Below are 22,886 nucleotides of genomic sequence, written 5' to 3' on the forward strand. Positions count from 1 at the left end.
GCCGTTCGTTCCAAGCAGGAGAAAATTCACTGTTGCTCTTAAAGAAACAGGAACATAAATTGGCAGCTGAGAATTGTGAGGCACTCAAGGCTACAGTACTAGGAAAGCAGCCGAGGCACAAAGCTGCCAGGATCTCAAACAGAGAGCAGCACAGGGGGAGGGACCCAAAATAGGTGTGACACCCCAGGGGGAAAACACTGGGCCCCACCGGACCCAGGGCCCCGAAGCACTTAATATGATTTTTTTTTTTTTTTTAACACATGTCCAGGGTATGCCAAGAAACAGAAAATGGTCAGGAAACCAACAAGCCCCCGTGACCCAGTATCCAAACTACCTCACCAGACTATTGAAGACTTCACAGGCTGTCCTTCTACCTCTGCTGAGACTGAGAAAATACTAGCTAGTGGATGTACTGCACAGGTTATATATACAGTATTCAAAAGCTCAGTGTTTCTCAGTCTCCCTCTGCTGGTAGGAGGACATAACCCACGCGTCTTGACCGGTCTGGAGGGTCGTGGAGGAACAGCTGTATTTCATTGTCTCTCCAGACTAGTCCAGATGTATGGGTATATGCTCTCCTGCCAACAGGTAGAGAGGCTTATGTCAACTTATAAGTATCCTGTGCAGCCCTGTGTCAGCCAGTATTTCTCAGTCTCCAGCAGATAGTAGGTGAGAATATCCTGTGCAGTTGATCTGTTCAGGTAGGTCTTTTGGAGTCTATATATAGGGGTGGAAAGGACACAAGAATGTTCATGCTGTATGGTGGACCTAGGAAATCTGGCATCTAGGGTAATGGTTGCTTTGTTAAGGAGGCCTTTGCTTTGGCTCACATTTTTCAAGGGTGCCCAGTTCCACCAGTCTTGAAAGTGCACTCAACCTGGCAATAGGTTTTGTTGTGTGTAGAGCATAGGTTGATTTCATCCAGGAAATTGTAGAGCAGCAATTTGGATGTCGTCACAATCCTTTGGACATGCAAGCAAATCAAGATGCAGCTTTTGGAATGAGTACATTGGCATCTGATTGGCTAAGTCCAGCCCTTAGTGGGTATTGCTTTGGTAATCTCATACATCTGGACTGTTCTGGAGGGCCAGTGAGGAAACTGAAATTAGGTCTTACCAACTCTCCCCAGATCAGTCCAGGACCTGACAAGTGTACTGAAGATGAAGTGCTGTATGAAGAGGGTGATGCAGTGCATGGTAGTTCTCTTCTTTCTTGTCTGTACCAAGCTGCATACAATTACATAACTACCTTTTTACATTGTTTATTTATTGTGTCTCGGTTATCCCTAGGTTACTTAGGGAAGTTCCTTATTTTTGTTTTGTTTAAATACTGGGTGACAAGAGGGCTGCACAGGATACTTAGGATGATGTCATGAGCCAGTAGTTCTGGCTCCACCTACTTGCAGATATACCCACCTGTTAGGACTGGGCTGGAGGGACTAGAGGAAAGAAAACGAAGGTAAAACCTAATTATCCTTATGGAGATAGCACCAGTAGTAACCTCTATAGAAGTTGTTGGACATGGTGGGGGGGGGGGGGGGGGGGGGGGCTGCACTTTTTTGGGATCCACCACTGGCCCCCAGACCTAGTGAAGATCACAGGTCTAACATCTTGAAAGTTAATGGTGTTCTTTGAGTAATAAATGGTCTATACTTGGGTTTTGTAAGGGCCTGTATGCTGAGGAATTGTTTAGTTTAACTGAAGGATCTATTCACACCATTTCTGTCTTGTTTTCAGGCGTACAATGCAAGAACAAAGAGCTTTGAAGACCCTCCAAATCATGCCCGCAGCTCCATAAACAAAGGCAAAGGAAAGGGGAAAGGCAAAGGTAACTGAGAAGCTTTTGGTTAACAACTCGCATCTTTTCACCTGCTCAGACTGGTAACGCAAGGGCTGATGAAGGATCCTTTTCAAGTCACCCATTCACTTCTCTTTATTTAATAGGGAAGGGCAAAGGGAAATCCTGCACTTCGGAACCGAGTGAGAGCCATGCGGTAGACAATAAGGTTCCTAAACTTCGCACTTTGGATGTGTTCTCTGGCTGTGGAGGATTGTCGGAAGGTTTCCATCAAGCAGGCAAGCACAATGAGATTCGTGTGTCAAAACATTAGCCATCCTTTTGCAGCATGCTCCCCAGTTCTTTATCGCAGAAGTCCAGCTCCTGGGGTCTTGTCCCTAGGGAGATCTCTGGCCAAACTCTGTGGTGGTGTGTTAGGATGTCTCGCTGTGTCACTTTTTGGACATCCTTACTCACTGGTTGGTTGAGCATTAATTGGCGTGCTTATGCTAGAATGGTTTAGTCAGGTGTGAGATCTTCAGCTTTGAGCATGTGGTGGTTCTCTCTTGCAGGGATTTCAGAAACATTGTGGGCAATTGAGATGTGGGAGCCGGCAGCCCAGGCCTTCCGCCTGAATAACCCCGGAAGCACAGTTTTCACAGAGGACTGCAATGTGCTGCTGAAGCTGGTCATGTCTGGCGAGAAGACCAACTCTTTAGGACAGAGGCTGCCCCAGAAGGGTGATGTGGAGATGCTGTGTGGCGGCCCCCCCTGTCAAGGTTTCAGTGGCATGAACAGATTCAACTCGCGCACTTACTCCAAATTCAAGAACTGTCTGGTGGTTTCCTTTCTCAGGTCAGCTGGGCTACCAGTTCTGGGTATGGTTGAGAGGGAGCACAGCATTTTCTAAAAAGCTTTTAAGGTTTTCACGTAGGTTGTGAATTTTGCAGACGGATGAGGGGAGCAGGTGTTAATTATGGGATGAATCTGGTTTGTAGCATTTGGCCAACTTGGATTCTGGATAGAAGTCGATGCTAATGGCAGCTGTTCGTCTCCCACAGCTATTGCGATTATTACCGGCCCAGGTTCTTCTTGTTGGAAAATGTCCGGAACTTTGTGTCCTTCAAGCGGTCCATGGTACTGAAGCTGACCCTTCGTTGCCTCGTGCGCATGGGCTACCAGTGCACGTTTGGTGTGCTGCAGGTACATCTGAGACTTGCTCAGAATTTGAAAGAATCTGACCAAAGAGTTAAGCAAGATCTTATTCCTCCCCCCCCCCCCCCCCCCCCACCCTTCCAAAAAAGAAAAGAGGAGATGGGTATGGATGTAGGAGTAAGCATGCCAAGGGGATGAGGAGGGAATAGAGAAAGACAGGTGAGGAGCTAGGCTTGTTTTTTTTCCTGGCACTTTGTAAAGTGTGTTTTTGGTACAATTGGCCCAGTCAGTGTGTGTCAAAAACCCCATAGAAACATGAGCTAATAGCTTTCAATTAGTAGAAAACCAAATGCCCAGTTCTGAACCAGTGGCTTTTCCCCCTCCCTTCTCTTTAGGCTGGGCAGTATGGAGTAGCTCAGACGAGGAGAAGAGCCATTATTTTGGCAGCAGCTCCAGGAGAGAAGCTGCCCATGTTCCCTGAGCCACTGCATGTCTTTGCACCTCGGGCCTGTCAGCTCAGTGTGGTAGTAGATGACAAGAAGTTTGTCAGCAACATTGTGAGGTAAGTGCCAATTAACCCGCTCACTGGACTTTGTCGTATATCATCTTGAATAATCTATATGGTTTAGTACCTGCTGTATGTCTCCAGCAGCTTGACCCTGCATGCTGTGTACATAAGGTTTGACTAGAGGTTCAAAAAGGTGAAATTAGGCCTTACCTGCTAATTTTCTTTCCTCTAGACCCTCCAGACTGGTCAGGATGCTTGGGTTATGTACTCCTACCAGCAGAGGGAGACTGAGAACACTAAAACTGTAACAATGTATAAGCCACTTGCCAACCCACAAGCAACCAGTAAATCAGTAACAAAGCGGAAAAGAACAAACACATAAAACGAATACATAGAACCCTGTACTTAGAACTCAAAACAGACACGAATGTGCTTCTGTTGACCGAACGCCAAAGCGCTGCGGTCTGCCCCTGACAACGCAGAGGCTACTACCACTGAACTTCAGAAAATGAGAAGTCCAGAAGTAAAGACCTATCAGCCATAGCAACCCTGAGGCACAAAACCAAAACCAATCTGCAGACCACACTAGACTAAAACATACCGGGTGGGTTCTTGACAGGTCTGGAGGGTCTAGAGGAAAGAAAATTAGCAGGTAAGGCCTAATTCCTTAGCATCCCTCCGGACTGGCCCAGGATTGGACTGATGTGTTGTGCTCGCCTTCCAGCAGGTTGGAGATTGGGCCGGTCCGGAGGGATTAAAGGAAAGCAAATTAGCAGGTAAGGTCTAATTTCTCCTTTCACCTTCCTCAACAACCCTCCAGATTGGTCAAGACACTTGGGGAGTACCAAAGCAGTAAATAGTCTAAGGGCCTGAAAACCAGAAGTCAGAACTGCCGCACCAAAACTCGCATCCTCTCTAGCGTGCACATCAATCCTATAATGCTTCACAAAAGAATGCAGAGAGGACCAGACAGCCGCTCTGCAAATATCTTGAGGAGGAATCAAACTACTTTCAGCCGAGGAGGAAGCCCCCCCCCCGAGTAGAATGCACCTTAAGTACCGAAGGCACCGCACGCCCCTTGAACAAGAATGCTGAAGAAACTGCCTCTTTCAACCATCTGGATATTGTTGCTTTAGAAGCTGCAGCACCCTTCTTAGGTCCCCCATACAACACAAACAACCTATCAGAGGCCCGAAACACTTGAGTCCTTGTCAAGTAAGAACGCAAAGCTCGACGAACATCCAATTTAGCTAAACGGCATAGTCTAATCTCCCAACCTATCGCTCAAAACCAGCAAAGAAATGTCCTGATTCACATGAAAAGAGGAAAAACCACCTTAGGTAAAAAGGATGGAACGGGCTTCAGGGACACCTGTTCCTTAGAAAAAGTCAAAAAAGGAGCACAACAAGACAAAGCCTGCAACTCCAAAATCCGCCGAGCTGAAGCAATAGCCACCAAAAACACCGTCTTCAGAATGAGATCCTTAAAAGTACTCTAAACCAACGGCTCAAAGGGGGGGAACCCACCAACACCTCCAACACCAGATTCAAATCCCACAGAGGAACCACCTGACGCCACGGCGGACGAATCAACTTCACGCCCCGCAAAAAATGAACCACGTCTGGAGACGAGGCCAAGGATACACCCTGTACCTTCCCCCGGAAACAAGCCAAAGCCGCCACCTGTACCTTCAAAGAGGAAAGAGCAAGACCTCTATCCACACCATCTTGCAAAAATTCTAGCACTTCCGGAACCAAAATGCGCCAAGGAGAATAAGAACGCTTCTGACACCAATTTTCAAAAATTCGCCACATGCAAACATAAGTGACGGAGGTGGACCATTTACGGGACTGCAACATGTAGTATCAATTACCTGGACGAAAACCATTTCTTCCGCAACCTGTTCCTCTCAAGCCGTAAGCGAGAACGGAGACGGATCGGGCATCACTATGGGGCCTTGCACTAACAACACCGACCTCCAGAGACAGCAGACCCCGAACTGCCAGACGCACTAGATCTCCGTACCACGGCTGACGAGGCCATTTCGGAGCTACCAGAATCACCGTGCCTAACTGCTACGATGACCGAGCGCAACCTTCAGCACCCCGTTGATCCTTTTCAGATCTAAAATAGGCCGGAAGGCACCCTTCTCCTTGGGAACCACGAAATAAATCGAGTAACAACCCGCCCCCCTCTCTGAGGTAGGTACGGGAACCACAGCTCCCAGATCGATCAACCGAAGGAGGGTTTGGCGAATTGCCCTGGCCTTGAGACGAGAGGTACACGGAGATCCCAGAAAAAAATTGGGAAGAGGGCCATCGAACTCTAGGACATACCCGTCGCGCACCACTTTGAGCACCCACTGATCCGACGTGATGTGGGTCCACCTCTGGTAAAACTGACGTAGATGAGCACCCACATGAACCAGAAGCTGGACCCGTACACCTTCATTGCGAGGCACGCGCCGAGGCGGAACCCACCGAAGATACATCCCGACCTCACCGGCGGCCTCCATGAAAGGGCTGCGTACGCAGAAAAAATTGCCCTCTAGACGCACCATTGGCCCTACCCGGCCTGTACCTTCAGGCGTCTCGCAGACGACCAGGGCCCAATAGCCCTTGACCACCTGTTCTGGGACGCATCTCTGGCAGGCGCAGAACCTTAGCATACCCAAGACTGAGTACCAACTTATCCAGCTCTTCCCCAAACCGCATAGAACCCTTGAAGGGGAGAGAACACAACTTGGACTTAGAAGGAAGCATCTGCGACCCAACCTCGAAGCCAAAGAGCCCGACGAGCTCCCACAACCATTGCCATATTTTTTGCCGACGCTCGCAGCAAATCATAAAGAGCATCTGCTAAGAAAGAAGAACCTATCTCCAGCTTGGCTAGTTCCTGCACCCAGGAAGATCTATCCACCGCCAGATCATCTAAGAGGTTTTTCAGCCCAGCGGAAGCAAGCACGAGCTACTAAACCTCCACACACCGAGGCCTGCAGCGACAAGGTGGACAGATCAAAACTACGCCTAATAAAGGATTCCAACTTCCTATCTTGAGGATCCCTGAGAGCAGCCCCCCATCAACAGGAATAGCAGTGGCTTTAGTGACTGCCGTCACCACCGCGTTATATGTAGGAGACTTTAAGGAGTCCCTATTCTCTTGTGGAAGAGGATAAAGCCTCGCAACAGCTCTAGCCACCCTACAAGCAGAATCTGGGGAAGACCACTCCTGCATATGACCATATCTCTGAGGTCTTTATTCATGGGAAAAGAACGGGAAGACCGGCGAATACCCTTAACCAACGGGTCTATCTGCTTTACCTCCGCCACCGTGGTCTCAGGAGAATCAAATTTAAGTGTAGAAACCACCACCTTATCAATCAGTTCAGCCAGCTCATCTCTATGGAAGATCCTCACTGGCAAGGACCCCGCCTCATCAGGACAGGTGTCCAAAAGAACGTTATCACCAAGATTACTGCATTCCTCTTCTGAGTGCTGTAAGGACAAAAACTCAGGGTCTTCTGACCATTCCAGATGAGGGTGCTTGGTAACTAAGGGACCCTACCCCCTTCTGAAGGTCTGTCTGCTGGGATCCTGACTTCCACACCTGGAACATCGACCAAATAAAATCAGGTGGGAATCCCATGCCCCCTGATCACTTAGGAGACCAGCCTACATTCTGCTCCTGAAAATCCTGCAATATCTGAGGCAAAACCACAGGACCGGAGGAATCCAAGATGGTGGTGGTTCCCGCCAAAATCGGAACCGCCGCTACAGCACCCGGGAGCAAGGACGTATCAACAGAGCCCGAGCCGACCCCGGAAACCTCTGCGGACAATACCGGAGGCGAAGAAAGAGGCGGTTTCGGCTCCCTAAAGAGCCTGCATTGTTTTCCCGGTGCGTCCACACCTCAGCGCGCACAGAACCGGCAATGGGACGGTTTCCCCGCCGACATCCCTCAGGGAAGAAAGGAGGTAAGCAACCCAACAGGCAGCAGCGCCCAGACTCACTCTGTCTCACAAACGCACTGCAGCTCTCCCTGTCAGCCCCAAAACAAACAATCAGAGCTTTTCTTTTTTTTTTTTTTTTCAACTGGCTTCTTACCTCCCAGCCTGGTTGCTAAAAGCTGACAAGGGCTATAGCTCTCAAGGTTCCTGCAGTCACACAGGAGCTGAGGCACAGGGCTGACTGCTCAGGAGAGCACAGCAGGAGGAGGGTCCCGATCACTGGGTGTGACACCCCAGGGGAAAAACGGAGCCCCACCGGACCCACTTCCTCGAAGCACACATTCTAAGTACAGGGTGCTAACCAACAAAAGGCCTAAAAAAAATCCCAGGCCTACCAGACCAGACTGATTGCTCAGGCTGCACGTCTACCCTCTGCTGGAGACTGAGATTTACTGGCTGCTTGGGGGTTGGCAGGTGGCTTATACATTGTTACATTTTTTTGTGTTCTCAGTCTCCCTCTGCTGGTAGGAGTGCATAACCCAAGCGTCTTGACCGGTCTGGAGGGTTGCTGAGGAAAATCCAGGTGCATGATTTTGGTTTCTCATGATCAGAGATGATGACGACGACTCTGCAACCCTTCCCCACCCCAGTGATTTTCAGCTTACTTTGACCAGTTAACCAGTGTTAAGTCTTGCAAACAATGTCTAAGAAAAAAATTATGTAACTGCCGAGAATTTCTAGATGTTCAGGTTATAAATATTTTTAAATTAAAATTGTTAATACTGAGCCTTGCACTTTACCTGTAGAACAGGGGTTACCAAGGTAAAACAAACCTTGCAGTCTTCTACTTTCTATGCCCCCCCCCCCCCTTAACATTTTTAAAACTGGTTAACATTTGGTATTTTCCCTCTTCAAAACCAAGTGTTACTTTCCTCTTTGGCTTTCCAAACCAGTCCAGACCACTATGTTCTCAATCTCCAGCAGATGGTAGGTAATAAATCATTGCTTATGTGCTTTTCTTTTAGGAAATTATCCAAACTTTTTTTTTAAACCCTGCTAATGAATTTGCGTTTAAGTATGTATTGAATGAAGAAATATGTTCTCTAGTTTGTTTTAAATTTACTACTACTTAGCTTCATTGTGTGCCCCCTAGTCCTAGTATTTTTGGAAAGAGTAAACAAGTGATTTACCTCTACCCGTTCCACTCTACTCAGTATCTTATAGATTTCTGTCGTATCTCCCCTCAGCTGTCTCTTCTCCAAGCTGAAGAGCCCAAGCTGTTTTAGCCTTTCCTCATAGGGACATCGCCCCATCCCCTTCATTATTTTCGCTGCTCTTCTCTGTACCTTTTCTAATTCCACTATATCTTTGATATGCGGTGACCAGAATTGCACACAGTATTTGAGGTGCGGTTGCACCATGGAGTGATACAAAGGCATTATAACATTGTTGATGATACATTAAAACCCTCTGCTTAGTTTGCAAGCAGTATGTTAGGAATGGAAAACAAAAAAAAAAAGAGAATGACTATGCTCTTTTGCATATCCTTTTACTGGGTGGTGACTCCTAATGGAACCTTGCATGTCATAGCTATAGTTTGGTTTCCTCATGCCCACATACATCACTTTGTACTTGCTCACATTAAACACCATCTGCCATTTGGATGCCCAATCCTCTTGCGATTTAATAACTTTGTGTCAGCAAATGTAATCACTTCACTAATTATTCCCATCCATCTCTAGATCAAAGTATGGTAAAAAGCAGTGGTTCCAGCACAGACCCTTGGGGAATCCTATCTACCCATCTCCATTGAGAATACTGACCATTTAACCCTACTGTTTTCTGTCTTTTAACCAGTTTTTAATCCATAATAGGACATAACTAACAATAGCTCTTTAAGTTTATTTTTCAGTTTAATAAGTACTCTGGGATGAATACCATCCAGTTGAAGCGATTTGCTACTCTTCAGTTTGTCATATTGCCTCATTACATCTTCCAGGTTTACTGAGATTTCAGTTTCTCTGACTCACCAGTGCCAGAAATGGTATTCAATGTTATCTTTTCCTCATCTTCCTCTGAAAACTGAAGTAAAAAATTAATTTAATCTCTTTACTCTGCCCCTTTAACCCCTTGGTCATCTAGTGGTCCAGCTGATTTCTTTTACTTTTGATTTTATTGCAGACTAAACTCCAGTCTGTTCCGAACCATCACAGTACGTGACACCATGTCAGACCTGCCGGAGATTAGGAATGGGGCTTCTGCCCTCGAAATTTCCTACAATGGGGAACCTCAGTCCTGGTTCCAGAGGCAAATCAGAGGTTCTCAGTACCAGCCCATTCTTAGGGACCACATCTGCAAGGTAATCCAAAGTCTGTTAGAAGCTGCTCCTTGCCCTTGTTTGTTTGTTATTATTATTAGCATTTGTATAGCGCTACCAGACGCACGCAGCGCTGAACACCTGGCACACACAGTCCCTGCTCAGTAGAGCTTACAATCTAAAAAATACAGACAAGACAAGGGTGAGGGAAGTACTGGGTGAGAAAGGAACAAGTGGAGGGCAATTGAGTAGTGGCTAGGAGCTAAAAGCAGTGGTGAAAAGGTGGGTTTTCAGCATAGATTTGAAAACAGGTAGAGATGGAGCTAGACATACAGGCTCAGGAAGTCTATTCCAGGCATAAGGTGCCGCGAGGGAAAAGGAACGAAGTCTGGAGTTAGCAGTGGAGGAGAAGGGGGACGACGAGAGATTTGTCCAGTGAGCGGAGTTCACGGGGAGGAATGTAGGGAGAGATGAGAGTGGAGAGGTAATGAGGGGCTGCAGAATGGATGCATTTAAAGGTCAGTAAGAGAAGTTTGAACTGTATGCGGAAGCGGACAGGGAGCCAGTGAATTGACTTGAGGAGTGGGCTAGTGTGGGCATAACGATTTTGGCGGAAAATACATCGTGCTGCAGAATTTTGGACAGACTGGAGAGGAGAGAGATGGCTGAGTGGAAGACCAGTGAGAAGCAAATTTCAATAATCCAAGCGAGAGGTGACAAGTGTTTGGATAAGAGTTCTGGTAGCGTATTCAGAAAGGAAGGGGCGAATTTTGCTAATGTTGTAGATAAAGAAACGACAGGTTTTGGCGATCTGTTGAATATGCGCAGAGAAGAAGAGAGAGGAATCAAAGATGACTCCAAAGTTACGAGCCGAGGAGACTTGTTATACCACCCTGCCAAGGCAGAGCAGAGTGATTTATGTAGATCACAAATAATAACGCCATAAAATGGTAGGAAAGTTATTCATTCATACTTAAGAAGGGGAAGGTAAGGTCTGAAGAGTATTATAGACGGAAAACTTATACTGGCCGGTCCATCACTCATTATCTTCAAAAGCTTGTTGAAAAAAAGGGTTTTTTTAGTTAACTTTGAAGGATTTTTAAAGAGGGATCGCTCTGAAGATGAATAGGAAGCAAATGCCAGATACGAGAGAAAATAAAAATGCAGTGGTCCTGGTGGAGTCGTGGTGAGCGTGTTTAGGGCCAGGAAGGACAAGTCTGAGATCATAGAACAGAGGAGCCATACTGGGGAATTCTGCTGTTCATATTGTGTAGCCACCCTTTGGTAGTAGCTGCAGCCCACTGGGCATATCACTGAACCTTCTGCCACAGTTTCCGGTTTCATTTGCTGTAGGATATGAGTGCGCTGGTAGCTGCTCGCATGAGGTATGTTCCTCTGGCTCCTGGCTCAGACTGGCGCGACTTGCCAAACATAGAGGTGCGGCTCTCAGATGGCACAACCACCAGGAAACTAAGGTATACACACCACGAGAAGAAGAATGGGCGCAGTAGCACCGGTGCGCTCAGAGGCGTCTGCTCCTGTGCAGAAGGTAGGCTTTGGCTAAGTAGGAGCAGTTCTGTGCTCTTCTGTCAACCGTGTACTGCAGCTTTACATGTCTGCCTTTGACCCTCCCTTGCCTCTTCTTAATTCTTTGCAGGTAAACCATGTGATCCAGCAGACAGACAGTTCAATACCCTTATCCCCTGGTGCCTGCCCCACACCGGTAACAGACACAACCACTGGGCAGGCTTGTATGGGAGACTAGAGTGGGCAGGCTTCTTCAGTACCACCGTCACCAATCCAGAGCCTATGGGCAAACAGGTAGGGCACCCAGGGTGTTCCTCCTGAAATTCAGGCAAAGTTTCCTTTTTTTTAATTTTCAACATTTTTATTGATGACCTTAAATAAAACATATATAGCTGTAAATCTTGATATACACAAAAGTCAAATTATCAGATCTTATACAAAAAGGTCAAAAAGATAGTCTGTCATCAAATTTTCATCATTCTCCGAGGACAAGCAGGCTGCTTGTTGTCACTGATGGGTGACGTCCACGGCAGCCCCTCCAATTGGAACACTTTACTAGCAAAGGCCTTTGCTAGTCCTCGCGCACCGATGCGCACCGCGCATGCGCGGCCGTCTTCCCGCCCGAACCGGCTCGTGTTCGTCAGTCTTCTTTTGTCCGCGCTCGGTACGGTCGTGTTTACGCCGTTCGCGCCCCTTAAGTTGACCTCGCACGTCTTTTTTGACTTTTCGCTAATAAAAAAAAAAATTAAAAAAAAAAGGATTTCGGAAGAAGGCCTGTTCGGTCTTTTTCCCCTTCCTTTATTTGCAGTTTTTGCCCCGTTAAGTTTTCTTTCGTTTTCGGGGTAGGCCCTTTTGAGGCCTCGGGTCGAATTTTTTCTCCCCCTCTTTTTGGTGCCTTACCGCAATTACGAGTTTTGATTTCGCCGGCGTGATTTTTCCGCCCATGTCATCGAAGTCTCCCAGCGGCTTCAAGAAGTGCACCCAGTGCGCCCGGGTAATCTCGCTCACTGACAGGCACGCGTTGTGTCTTCAGTGTCTGGGGGCTGGGCACCACCCGCAGGCCTGTAGTCTTTGCACCCTTTTACAGAAAAGGACTCAGGTAGCGAGATTGGCCCAGTGGAACATTTTGTTCTCGGGCTGTTCGTCGGCATCGGCAGCAGGAGTATCGAGTGCGTCGACGTCGACGGTGTCAAGACCTCTGTCCTCTGCCGCGAGTGCATCGAGGCATCGACCCTCTGCGTCGGGGCCGAGACATCGGAAGGCTGCGTCGGCGTCAGTGGTACCGGGTCCTCCACTAGTGCTGATGTCGTTGGACGGTGGTGCTTCGACTGGAGTGCAGGTGAGGGCTGTCCATTCCCCTGCTGGTGGCGGTGAGCCTTCGGGTGGGTCTCCCCCTACCCTGAGGGCTCCTGCGGTACAGCCCCCCCGAGACCGACCTTCTTCGGCCTCGGCCCCGAGGAAGCGACGGCTGGATTCTACGTCCTCCTCGTCGGTACCGGGAAGCTCCGGTGACATGCTTCGTTTGAAAAAGTCAAAGAAGCATCGACACCGGTCCCCTTCCCGTGTCGGTACCGAGAGCTCTGGGTCGCCGAGGGAGTCAGCACCCAGTAGGCATTGGCACCGGGAGGACCGCTCACCCTCTGTTCAGGAGGTGTTGATGCGCTCCACCTTGGACAGCCCGGAACAGCTTCCACGCCCGGAACAGACTCTGACATCGACACCTGCATCGGCTTCCATGTCTTTCTCCACAGCCGCTCTGCACGAGAGTCTCCGGCCGTTCTCCCAGAGATCCTGGGAGAGCTGTTGCGCCCTTTCCCTCCGGTACCGGGGGTGCTTGCGCCACCGGTACCATTGAGTGAGGCGCCGGCTGGCCCCTTGCCCGGGGTGAGGTCTCCGACATCGGTGCCGCTTGCGGTACCGACTGCGGTCGCCTCCCAGGAAGGCTCCCCGTCGGCGGAGGGAGCTTCGCCGGTGCGGGCGAGGGAGTCTACCTCTCGATGCTCACACCGTGGCCGTGGTTCCACGGAGTCGAGCCGGGCACAGCTTCAGACACAGGTCCGTGAACTTGTCTGATACCGATGGTGAGGCCTCGTGGGAGGAGGAGGAGGAGGAGGACATCAGATATTTCTCTGACGAGGAGTCTGATGGCCTTCCTTCGGATCCCACTCCCTCCCCTGAAAAGCAGCTTTCTCCTCCCGAGAGTCTGTCTTTTGCGGCCTTTGTCCGGGAGATGTCTACGGCCATCCCCTTCCCGGTGGTTGTGGAGGACGAGCACAGGGCTGAAATGTTTGAGCTCCTGGACTATCCTTCTCCACCTAAGGAAGCGTCCACAGTACCCATGCATCATGTCCTAAAAAAGACATTGCTGGTGAACTGGACCAAGCCACTAAGTAATCCCCACATTCCCAAGAAGATCGAGTCCCAGTACCGGATCCATGGGGACCCAGAGCTGATGCGCACTCAGTTGCCTCATGACTCTGGAGTTGTGGATTTGGCCCTAAAGAAGGCTAAGAGTTCTAGAGAGCATGCTTCGGCGCCCCCGGGCAAGGACTCTAGAACCTTAGACTCCTTTGGGAGGAAGGCCTACCATTCTTCTATGTTCGTGGCCAAAATCCAGTCTTACCAGCTCTACACGAGCATACACATGCGGAACAATGTGCGGCAGTTGGCGGGCTTGGTGGACATGCTCCCCCCTGAGCAAGCCAAGCCTTTTCAGGAGGTGGTCAGGCAGCTGAAGGCGTGCAGAAAATTCCTGGCCAGAGGGGTGTATGACACCTTTGATGTTGCGTCCAGGGCCGCTGCTCAAGGTGTGGTGATGCGCAGGCTCTCATGGCTGCGTGCCTCCGACCTGGAAAATAGGATCCAGCAGCGGATTGCGGACTCGCCTTGCCGTGCGGATAATATTTTTGGAGAGAAGGTCGAACAGGTGGTAGAGCAGCTCCACCAGCGGGATACCGCTTTCGACAAGTTCTCCCGCCGGCAGCCTTCAGCTTCTACCTCTACAGGTAGACGTTTTTTTGGGGGAAGGAAGACTGTTTCCTACTCTTCTGGTAAGCGTAGGTACAATCCTCCTCCTCGACAGCCTGCGGCCCAGGCTAAGCCCCAGCGTGCTCGTTCTCGTCAGCAGCGTGCGCCTCAGCAAGGCCCCTCGGCTCCTCAGCAAAAGCAAGGGACGAGCTTTTGACTGGCTCCAGCAGAGCATAGCCGACATCCAAGTGTCAGTGCCGGGCGACCTACCGGTCAGAGGGAGGTTGAAAGTTTTTCACCAAAGCTGGCCTCTCATAACCTCCGATCAGTGGGTTCTGCAAATAGTCCGGCAAGGATACACCCTCAATTTGGCTTCCAAACCTCCAAATTGTCCACCGGGAGCTCAGTCTTACAGCTTCCAACACAAGCAGGTACTTGCAGAGGAACTCTCCACCCTTCTCAGCGCCAATGCAGTCGAGCCCGTGCCATCTGGGCAGTAAGGGCTGGGATTCTATTCCAGGTACTTCCTTGTGGAAAAGAAAACAGGGGGGATGCGTCCCATCCTAGATCTAAGGGCCCTAAACAAATATCTGGTCAAGGAAAAGTTCAGGATGCTTTCCCTGGGCACCCTTCTCCCCATGATTCAGGAAAACGATTGGCTATGCTCTCTGGACTTGAAGGACGCCTACACGCACATCCCGATACTGCCAGCTCACAGACAGTATCTGCGATTTCAGCTGGGCACACGTCACTTCCAGTACTGTGTGCTACCCTTTGGGCTCGCCTCTGCGCCCAGAGTGTTCACGAAGTGCTTGGCTGTAGTAGCAGCAGCACTTCGCAGGCTGGGGGTGCACGTGTTCCCATAGCTCGACGATTGGCTGGTGAAGAACACATCCGAGGCAGGAGCTCTACAGTCCATGCAGATGACTATTCGCCTCCTGGAGCTACTGGGGTTTGTGATAAATTACCCAAAGTCCCATCTTCTCCCATTGCAGAGACTCGAATTTATAGGAACTCTGCTGGATTCTCGGACGGCTCGTGCCTATCTCCCAGAGGCGAGAGCCAACAATTTGTTGTCCCTCGTCTCGCGGGTGCGAGCGTCCCAACAGATCACAGCTCGGCAGATGTTGAGATTGCTGGGCCACATGGCCTCCACAGTTCATGTGACTCCCATGGCCCGCCTTCACATGAGATCTGCTCAATGGACCCTAGCTTCCCAGTGGTTTCAGGCTGCTGGGGATCTAGAAGACGTGATCCACCTGTCCACGAGTTCTCTCAAATCCCTGTATTGGTGGAGGATTTGGTCCAATTTGGGGCATCCTTTCCAAATTCCTCAGCCACAAAAAGTGCTGACCACGGATGCGTCTCTCCTGGGGTGGGGAGCTCATGTCGATGGGCTTCACACCCAGGGAAGCTGGTCCCTCCAGGAACGCGATCTGCAGATCAACCTCCTGGAGTTACGAGCGGTCTGGAACGCTCTGAAGGCTTTCAGAGATAGGCTGTCCCACCAAATTATCCAAATTCAGACAGACAACCAGGTTACCATGTATTACATCAACAAGCAGGGGGGCACCGGATCTCGCCCCCTGTGTCAGGAAGCCGTCAGCATGTGGCTCTGGGCTCGCCGTCACGGCATGGTGCTCCAAGCCACATATCTGGCAGGCGTAAACAACAGTCTGGCCGACAGGTTGAGCAGGATTATGCAACCTCACGAGTGGTCGCTCAATTCCCGTGTAGTGCGACAGATCTTCCAGTTGTGGGGCACCCCCTTGGTAGATCTCTTCGCATCTTGAGCCAACCACAAAGTCCCTCAGTTCTGTTCCAGGCTTCAGGCCCACGGCAGACTGGCATCGGATGCCTTCCTCCTGGACTGGGGGGAGGGTCTGCTGTATGCTTATCCTCCCATACCTCTGGTGGGGAAGACTTTGTTGAAACTCAAGCAAGACCGAGGCACCATGATTCTGATTGTTCCTTTTTGGCTGCGTCAGATCTGGTTCCCTCTTCTTCTGGAGTTGTCCTCCGAAGAACCATGGAGATTGGAGTGTTTTCCGACCCTCATCACACAGGACGAAGGGGCGCTTCTGCATCCCAACCTCCAGTCTCTGGCTCTCACGGCCTGGATGTTGAGAGCGTAGACTTTGCCTCTTTGGGTCTGTCAGAGGGTGTCTCCCGCATCTTGCTTGCGTCCAGGAAAGATTCCACTAAGAGGAGTTACTTCTTTCTATGGAGGAGGTTTGCCGTCTGGTGTGACAGCAAGGCCCTAGATCCTCGCTCTTGTCCTACACAGACCCTGCTTGAATACCTTCTGCACTTGTCTGAGTCTGGTCTCAAGACCAACTCTGTAAGGGTTCACCTTAGCGCAATTAGTGCATACCATTACCGTGTGGAAGGTAAGCCGATCTCGGGACAACCTTTAGTTGTTCGCTTCATGAGAGGTTTGCTTTTGTCAAAGCCCCCCGTCAAGCCTCCTACCGTGTCATGGGATCTCAATGTCGTTCTCACCCAGCTGATGAAACCTCCTTTTGAGCCACTGAACTCCTGCCATCTGAAGTACTTGACCTGGAAGGTCATTTTCTTGGTGGCAGTTACTTCAGCTCGTAGAGTCAGTGAGCTTCAGGCCCTGGTAGCCCAGGCTCCTTACACCAAATTTCATCATAACATAGTAGTCCTCCGCACTCACCCTAAGTTCTTGCCAAAGGTTGTGTCGGAGTTCCATCTGAACCAGTCAGTTGTCTTGCCAACATTCTTTCCCCGTCCTCATTCCTGCCCTGCTGAACGTCAGCTGCACACATTGGACTGCAAGAGAGCATTGGCCTTCTATCTGGAGCGGACACAGCCCAACAGACAGTCCGCCCAATTGTTTTTCTTTTGATCCCAACAGGAGGGGAGTGGCTGTGGGGAAACGCACCATATCCAATTGGCTAGCAGATTGCATTTCCTTCACTTACTCCCAGGCTGGGCTGGCTCTTGAGGGTCGTGTCACGGCTCATAATGTTAGAGCCATGGCAGCGTCGGTAGCCCACTTGAAGTCAGCCACTATTGAAAAGATTTGCAAAGCTGCGACGTGGTCATCTGTCCACACATTCACATCTCATTACTGCCTGCAGCAGGATACCCGACGCGACAGTCGGTTCGGGCAGTCAGTGCTTCAGAATCTGTTCGGGGTTTAGAATCCAACTCCACCCCCCTAGGCCCAGGTTTATTCTGTTCCAGGCTACACTCTGTTAGTTGGATAAATTGTTAGGTCAATCTCAGTTATGTCCTCGCCGTTGCGAGGCCCAATTGACCATGTTTGTTGTTTTGAGTGAGCCTGGGGGCTAGGGATACCCCATCAGTGAGAACAAGCAGCCTGCTTGTCCTCGGAGAAAGCGAATGCTACATAAGAAGGTATTCTCCGAGGACAGCAGGCTGATTGTTCTCACAAACCCGCCCGCCTCTCCTTTGGAGTTGTGTCTTCCCTTGTCTTTGTCTTGCTACATATGGGACTGACAAACATGAGCCGGTTCGGGCGGGAAGACGGCCGCGCATGCGCGGTGCGCATTGGCGCACGAGGACTAGCAAAGGCCTTTGCTAGTAAAGTGTTCCGATTGGAGGGGCTGCCGTGGACGTCACCCATCAGTGAGAACAATCAGCCTGCTGTCCTCGGAGAATACCTTCTACAGGTATGTAGCATTCGCTTTCCCTGCCCTCCCTCCACCTTCCCAAACCCCCTTTATATTCACCAATTTTTATTGAGGTCAATACAGAAGACACACCCACAGTAGAATTACATACAGACTCAAATAAGAAGTACATAGTATGGGCAAGCTATTACATTCCTTCAACTTTCTTTTTTAAACCGTGCATTCCCACCCCGCACCTTTATTCTATGTATAACATTAAACATACACCCTCATCAATTCCCAGCTACAGTGAACTTAAGGAGCTTTAATCCTTCCTTCCATATCATCATGCTGATCAATCCATAGACTGGTGGGTTGTGTCCATCTACCAGCAGGTGGAGATAGAGAGCAAAGCTTTTGCCTCCCTATATGTGGTCATGTGCTGCCGGAAACTCCTCTGTATGTTCTCTATCTCAGCAGGTGGTGGTCACACACAGCAGCAGCTTTGGCTAGGTCTCCAAGCCTAATTTTTAGGTTTTGTTGAGTACCTGGGGTTGAGGGCTCTTCTTGAGCAAGTGCAAACCTGGTGGTGCCAGGTCCCTCCTTTTCTCCCCCCTCCCGCTGGCTCCGTTGAAAAAAAAAATAATTTTTGGACGTCCTTAAGGGCGTTTATTTCAACGTTTATTTCAACGTTTATTGCAGCTACTCACTGGGACACCAGTTCGTTACAGCTCGGAGCGAGAAGCAGGTAATTTTTACCTTTTTGTAGCGGGCAGGGGGTTCCCCGATCGGTCTCCACGTGGCCTATGGCGTTGGAGGGCGAGGGCGCAAAGAATCGCTCCCTGGACCGCGTGTGTGCTTCTAGCGGGGTCTTAAAGTCTGATTCGCCCTTGTTGGGTGTCAGTTTGGAGGCCGGTCAGTGTCCCGGTTCTTCCTCCGGTGCGGCGGTTTTTCCCGCCATAAATGCCCATCCCCCGCTGATCGCTTCCACCATCTTGGCCGGCCACTCTGCTCGGACGGCTTCTTCTTGGGCTGCCCTTGAGGTGGGAGACGTTAATTCTATGGCCGCCCTTGATTTGGGCGACGGCAAAAAAGCGGCCAAAGTTAAGAGCCGTTCTTCCCGCGTGGCTCCTTCGCGGAGTGTCGCGCCGGACGCCATTTTGGATGCGCAGCATGTTTCTCCCCCGCTCTTGCGAGCGCCGGTTGAGGGTGCGTCTAGGGCTTGTGGCCCAGGCTGCGGAAGTGCACAGTCTGGGGGGTTTCTCCCCCGAGTTCATTTTGCTGCTGCATCAGGCCTTCCTTATGCAAAACGCTGCCCCGGCTCCCTTGTCCGATAAAGGGGTTGAGGCCCCTGGAAGTAAACGCCCTCGGGTGGATTTCCAGGCCTTAGAGGACTCTGTCTCCTCTGATGTAGATGAGGGCAGCGTATTTGGGTTCTCCCAACTGTCCTTTGGGGATTCCTTGGAGGAGACGGATTCCCGCTCGGATGGAGCGGATGACCCCTCTGCAGCGTGGATTTTTCGCTCAGAGGACTTGCCCAACCTGTTAGTGCAGGCCATGAGCATTTTGAAGATTTCCTCTCCGGAGGACGTCTCTCCCTCAGCCCCTGTTGGCTCCGCCATTATGCTGGGGACGAAGTGCCCGCCTAGAACCTTCCACGTGCATGATGCCATGCACACCTTGATTTCAGCTCAATGGGATGTCCCGGAAGCGAGCCTGAAAGTGGCTAGGGCTATGTCCCGCCTCTATCCTCTGCCTGAAAGTGAACGGGAGGCCTTTCTGTGGCCTACCGTGGATTCTTTAATCACTGCGGTGACTAAGAAAACGGCGTTGCCGGTGGAAGGTGGCACGGCCCTAAAGGACGCCCAAGACAGAAGATTGGAGGCGGCCTTAAGGTCGTCCTTCGAGGTGGCTGCTTTAAGTTTGCAGGCCTCAGTTTGCGGCTCCTATGTGGCCAGGGCGTGCCTGACGATTGTGCAGCGGGCTTCCCCCTCGGATCCTTCCTTGAGGGCTGATTGGCCGGCCCTGGAATTGGGCTTGGCTTATTTGGCAGACTTGCTGTATGATGTCTTGAGAGCCTTGGCTAAAGGTATGGCTCAGACAGTCTCTGCGCGGTGGTGGCTTTGGCTGAATCATTGGTCTGCTGACCACGCCTCTAAGTCCCGCCTGGCTAAGTTGCCTTTTAAAGACAAGCTGCTCTTTGGGGTCGAGCTGGACAGAATTGTGACCGATCTCGGCACGTCTAAGGGCAAGAGGTTACCAGAGGTCAGGGCTCGGGCCAGTGCTCGCCCCGGTACCTCCAGAGGACGGTTTCAGGAAGCCCGTCGGTACCGCCCAGGCAAGTCGGGCTCCTCTGCCCCCTCTTCCTTCAAAAGGAACTTCTCCCCCAAGCAGCATTCCTTTCGCAGAGACCGCCGTCCCGGAGGTACGCCCTCCGGTCCTCCCCCAGGGTCTCGTACCCAATGACGGGGCCCTGGTCCATGGCCCAGTGCAGATTGGAGGATGCCTGTCCTCGTTTCTGGGCGAGTGGACCAGGGTAACTTCAGACGCTTGGGTGCTGGAAGTCAACAGAGACAGCTACAAGCTAGAGTTCTGCCGACCCTTAACAGACGGGTTTGTACTCTCTCCCTGAAAGTCTCCGGTCAAAGCTGTGGCAGTGCAGCAGACTTTGGACAATCTGATCCACCTGGGTGCGGTCGTTCCGGTGCCAGAAGATCAGCTTGGCAAGGGACGTTACTCCATTTACTTTGTGGTACCAAAGAAAGGAGATTCTGTACGGCCTATCCTCGACCGTAAAGGGGTCAATCGGGCCTTGAAAGTTCGGCACTTTCGCATGGAGACTCTCCGCTCTGTTATAGCGGCAGTGAAGGCAGGGGAGTTCCTGGCATCCTTGGACATCAAGGAAGCGTATTTGCATATTCCCATCTGGCCTCCTCATCAACGCTTTCTACATTTTGCAGTCCTGGGCCGACACTTCCAGTTCAGAGCCCTCCCGTTCGGGTTGGCTACTGCTCCGCGGACCTTCTCCAAAGTAATGGTGGTCATCGCGGCCTTCCTGCGAAAGGAAGGAGTACAAGTCCATCCTTATCTGGACGACTGGTTGATCCGAGCCCCCTCTTATGCAGAGTGCGGCAAAGCTGTGGACCGGGTGATTGCTCTTTTGAGCTCCCTGGGGTGGATCATCAACTGGGAGAAAAGCTAGCTGCACCCGACTCAGTCCCTGGAGTATCTGGGAGTTTGTTTCGACACCCAAGTGGGCAGAGTGTTCCTGCCAGACAATCGGATTGTCAAGCTTCAGACTCAGGTGGACCAGTTCCTAGTAGCCTCTCCTCTTCGGGCTTGGGACTATGCGCAGCTGTTGGGCTCTATGACGGCCACGATGGAAGTAGTGCCCTGGGCCAGGGCTCATATGAGACCACTACAACACACTCTGCTGCAGCGCTGGACTCTAGTGTCGGAGGATTATGCTGTGCGCCTTCCCTTGGACCCAGAAGTGCGCAAGGCGCTGAGCTGGTGGCTGAAGACAGACAAGTTGTCTGCAGGAATGCCTCTTGTGACCCCGGAGTGGATTGTCGTCACGACGGACGCCTCTTTGACGGGCTGGGGAGCCCACTGCTTGGGAAGGACAGCGCAGGGGCTCTGGTCTCCTGCAGAGGCAAAGTGGTCTATCAACCTCCTGGAACTCAGAGCCATTCGGTTGGCGCTTTTGGAGTTCCTCCCGGTACTGGCGTTGAAGCCAGTACGGGTCCTGTCAGACAATGCCACGGCTGTGGCCTATGTCAACCGCCAGGGAGGTACCAAGAGCGCCCCTCTAGCCAAGGAGGCCATGAATCTATGCCAGTGGGCAGAAGCGAACCTGGAACAGCTGTCAGCGGCCCACATTGCCGGAGTCATGAATGTCAAGGCGGACTTTCTCAGTCGCCATACCTTGGATCCCGGAGAGTGGCAGTTATCGGCTCAGGCGTTCTTGGACATCACGAAGCGCTGGGGCCAGCCGAGCCTAGATCTGATGGCGTCATCGGCCAATTGCCAAGTACCGCGCTTTTTCAGCAGAGGACGGGACCCTCGATCTCTGGGAGTAGATGCTCTTCTCCAACAGTGGCCGACACAGGAGCTTCTCTATGTGTTCCCGCCCTGGCCCATGTTGGGCAGGGTACTAGACCGGGTGGCAAAGCATCCGGGCCGGATAATCCTGGTAGGTCCGGACTGGCCCAGACGTCCCTGGTATGCGGACTTGATCAGGCTCTCAGTGGACGACCCTCTGCGGCTGCCTGTGGAGCAGGGCCTGTTGCATCAGGGTCCCGTGGTGATGGAGGATCCCTCCCCCTTTGGTCTTACGGCCTGGCTATTGAGCGGCAGCGTCTGAGGAAGAAGGGCTTCTCAGACAAGGTCATCGCCACTATGCTGAGAGCGAGGAAGCGCTCTACTTCTACTGCTTACGCCAGGGTTTGGCGTACCTTTGCAGCGTGGTGTGAAGCAGGCTCACTTTCTCCCTTCACTGCTCCAATCTCTTCAGTGTTGGCGTTCCTGCAAGAAGGTCTGGAGAAAGGCCTGTCGCTCAGTTCCCTTAAAGTCCAGGTAGCGGCTCTGGCTTGCTTCAGGGGCCGCCTGAAGGGTGCTTCCCTGGCTTCGCAGCCAGATGTGGTACGTTTTCTCAAGGGAGTTAATCACCTGTGCCCTCCTCTGCACTCAGTGGTGCCTGTGTGGAATCTCAACCTGGTGCTAAGAGCCTTGCAGAAGCCGCCTTTTGAACCCTTGTCGAGGGCATCTCTGAAAGACCTGACTTTGAAAGCAGTCTTTTTGGTGGCTATCACTTCAGCCAGAAGAGTTTCCGAGCTCCAGGCCCTATCATGTCGAGAGCCTTTTCTGCAGTTCACAGAGGCAGGAGTGTCTATTCGCACAGTGCCTTCCTTCCTGCCCAAGATTGTTTCTCGCTTCCATGTGAATCAGCAGCTCTGTCTCCCATCCTTTCGTAGGGAGGACTACCCAGAGGAGTACTCTGCTCTCAAATATCTAGATGTGAGACGAGTCATCATCAGATACTTGGAAGTGACCAATGATTTCCGGAAGTCGGATCATCTGTTTGTC

General features: G+C 51.1%; 1 protein-coding gene across 2 annotated transcripts in view; it reads left to right on the forward strand.

Annotated features, from left to right (window-relative positions):
* DNMT1 (DNA methyltransferase 1) overlaps positions 1-22,886 on the forward strand; it is a 103,992-nt gene that overhangs the window by 55,908 nt on the left and 25,198 nt on the right. Inside the window, exons 24-31 of one of the 2 annotated variants that reach the window (XM_030197082.1) lie at positions 1,737-1,827; positions 1,944-2,075; positions 2,349-2,631; positions 2,838-2,979; positions 3,327-3,493; positions 9,567-9,744; positions 11,056-11,251; positions 11,360-11,523. In XM_030197082.1, coding sequence (XP_030052942.1) covers positions 1,737-1,827; positions 1,944-2,075; positions 2,349-2,631; positions 2,838-2,979; positions 3,327-3,493; positions 9,567-9,744; positions 11,056-11,251; positions 11,360-11,523 — 1,353 coding nt within the window. Of the gene's footprint in view, positions 1-1,736; positions 1,828-1,943; positions 2,076-2,348; positions 2,632-2,837; positions 2,980-3,326; positions 3,494-9,566; positions 9,790-10,577; positions 10,653-11,055; positions 11,252-11,359; positions 11,524-22,886 lie in introns of those variants that run through there. The other variant, XM_030197083.1, reaches the window with a different exon arrangement.

This window comes from Microcaecilia unicolor, chromosome 3 (genome assembly GCF_901765095.1).
Source record: "Microcaecilia unicolor chromosome 3, aMicUni1.1, whole genome shotgun sequence".
Classification (NCBI taxonomy): Eukaryota; Metazoa; Chordata; class Amphibia; order Gymnophiona; family Siphonopidae; genus Microcaecilia; species Microcaecilia unicolor.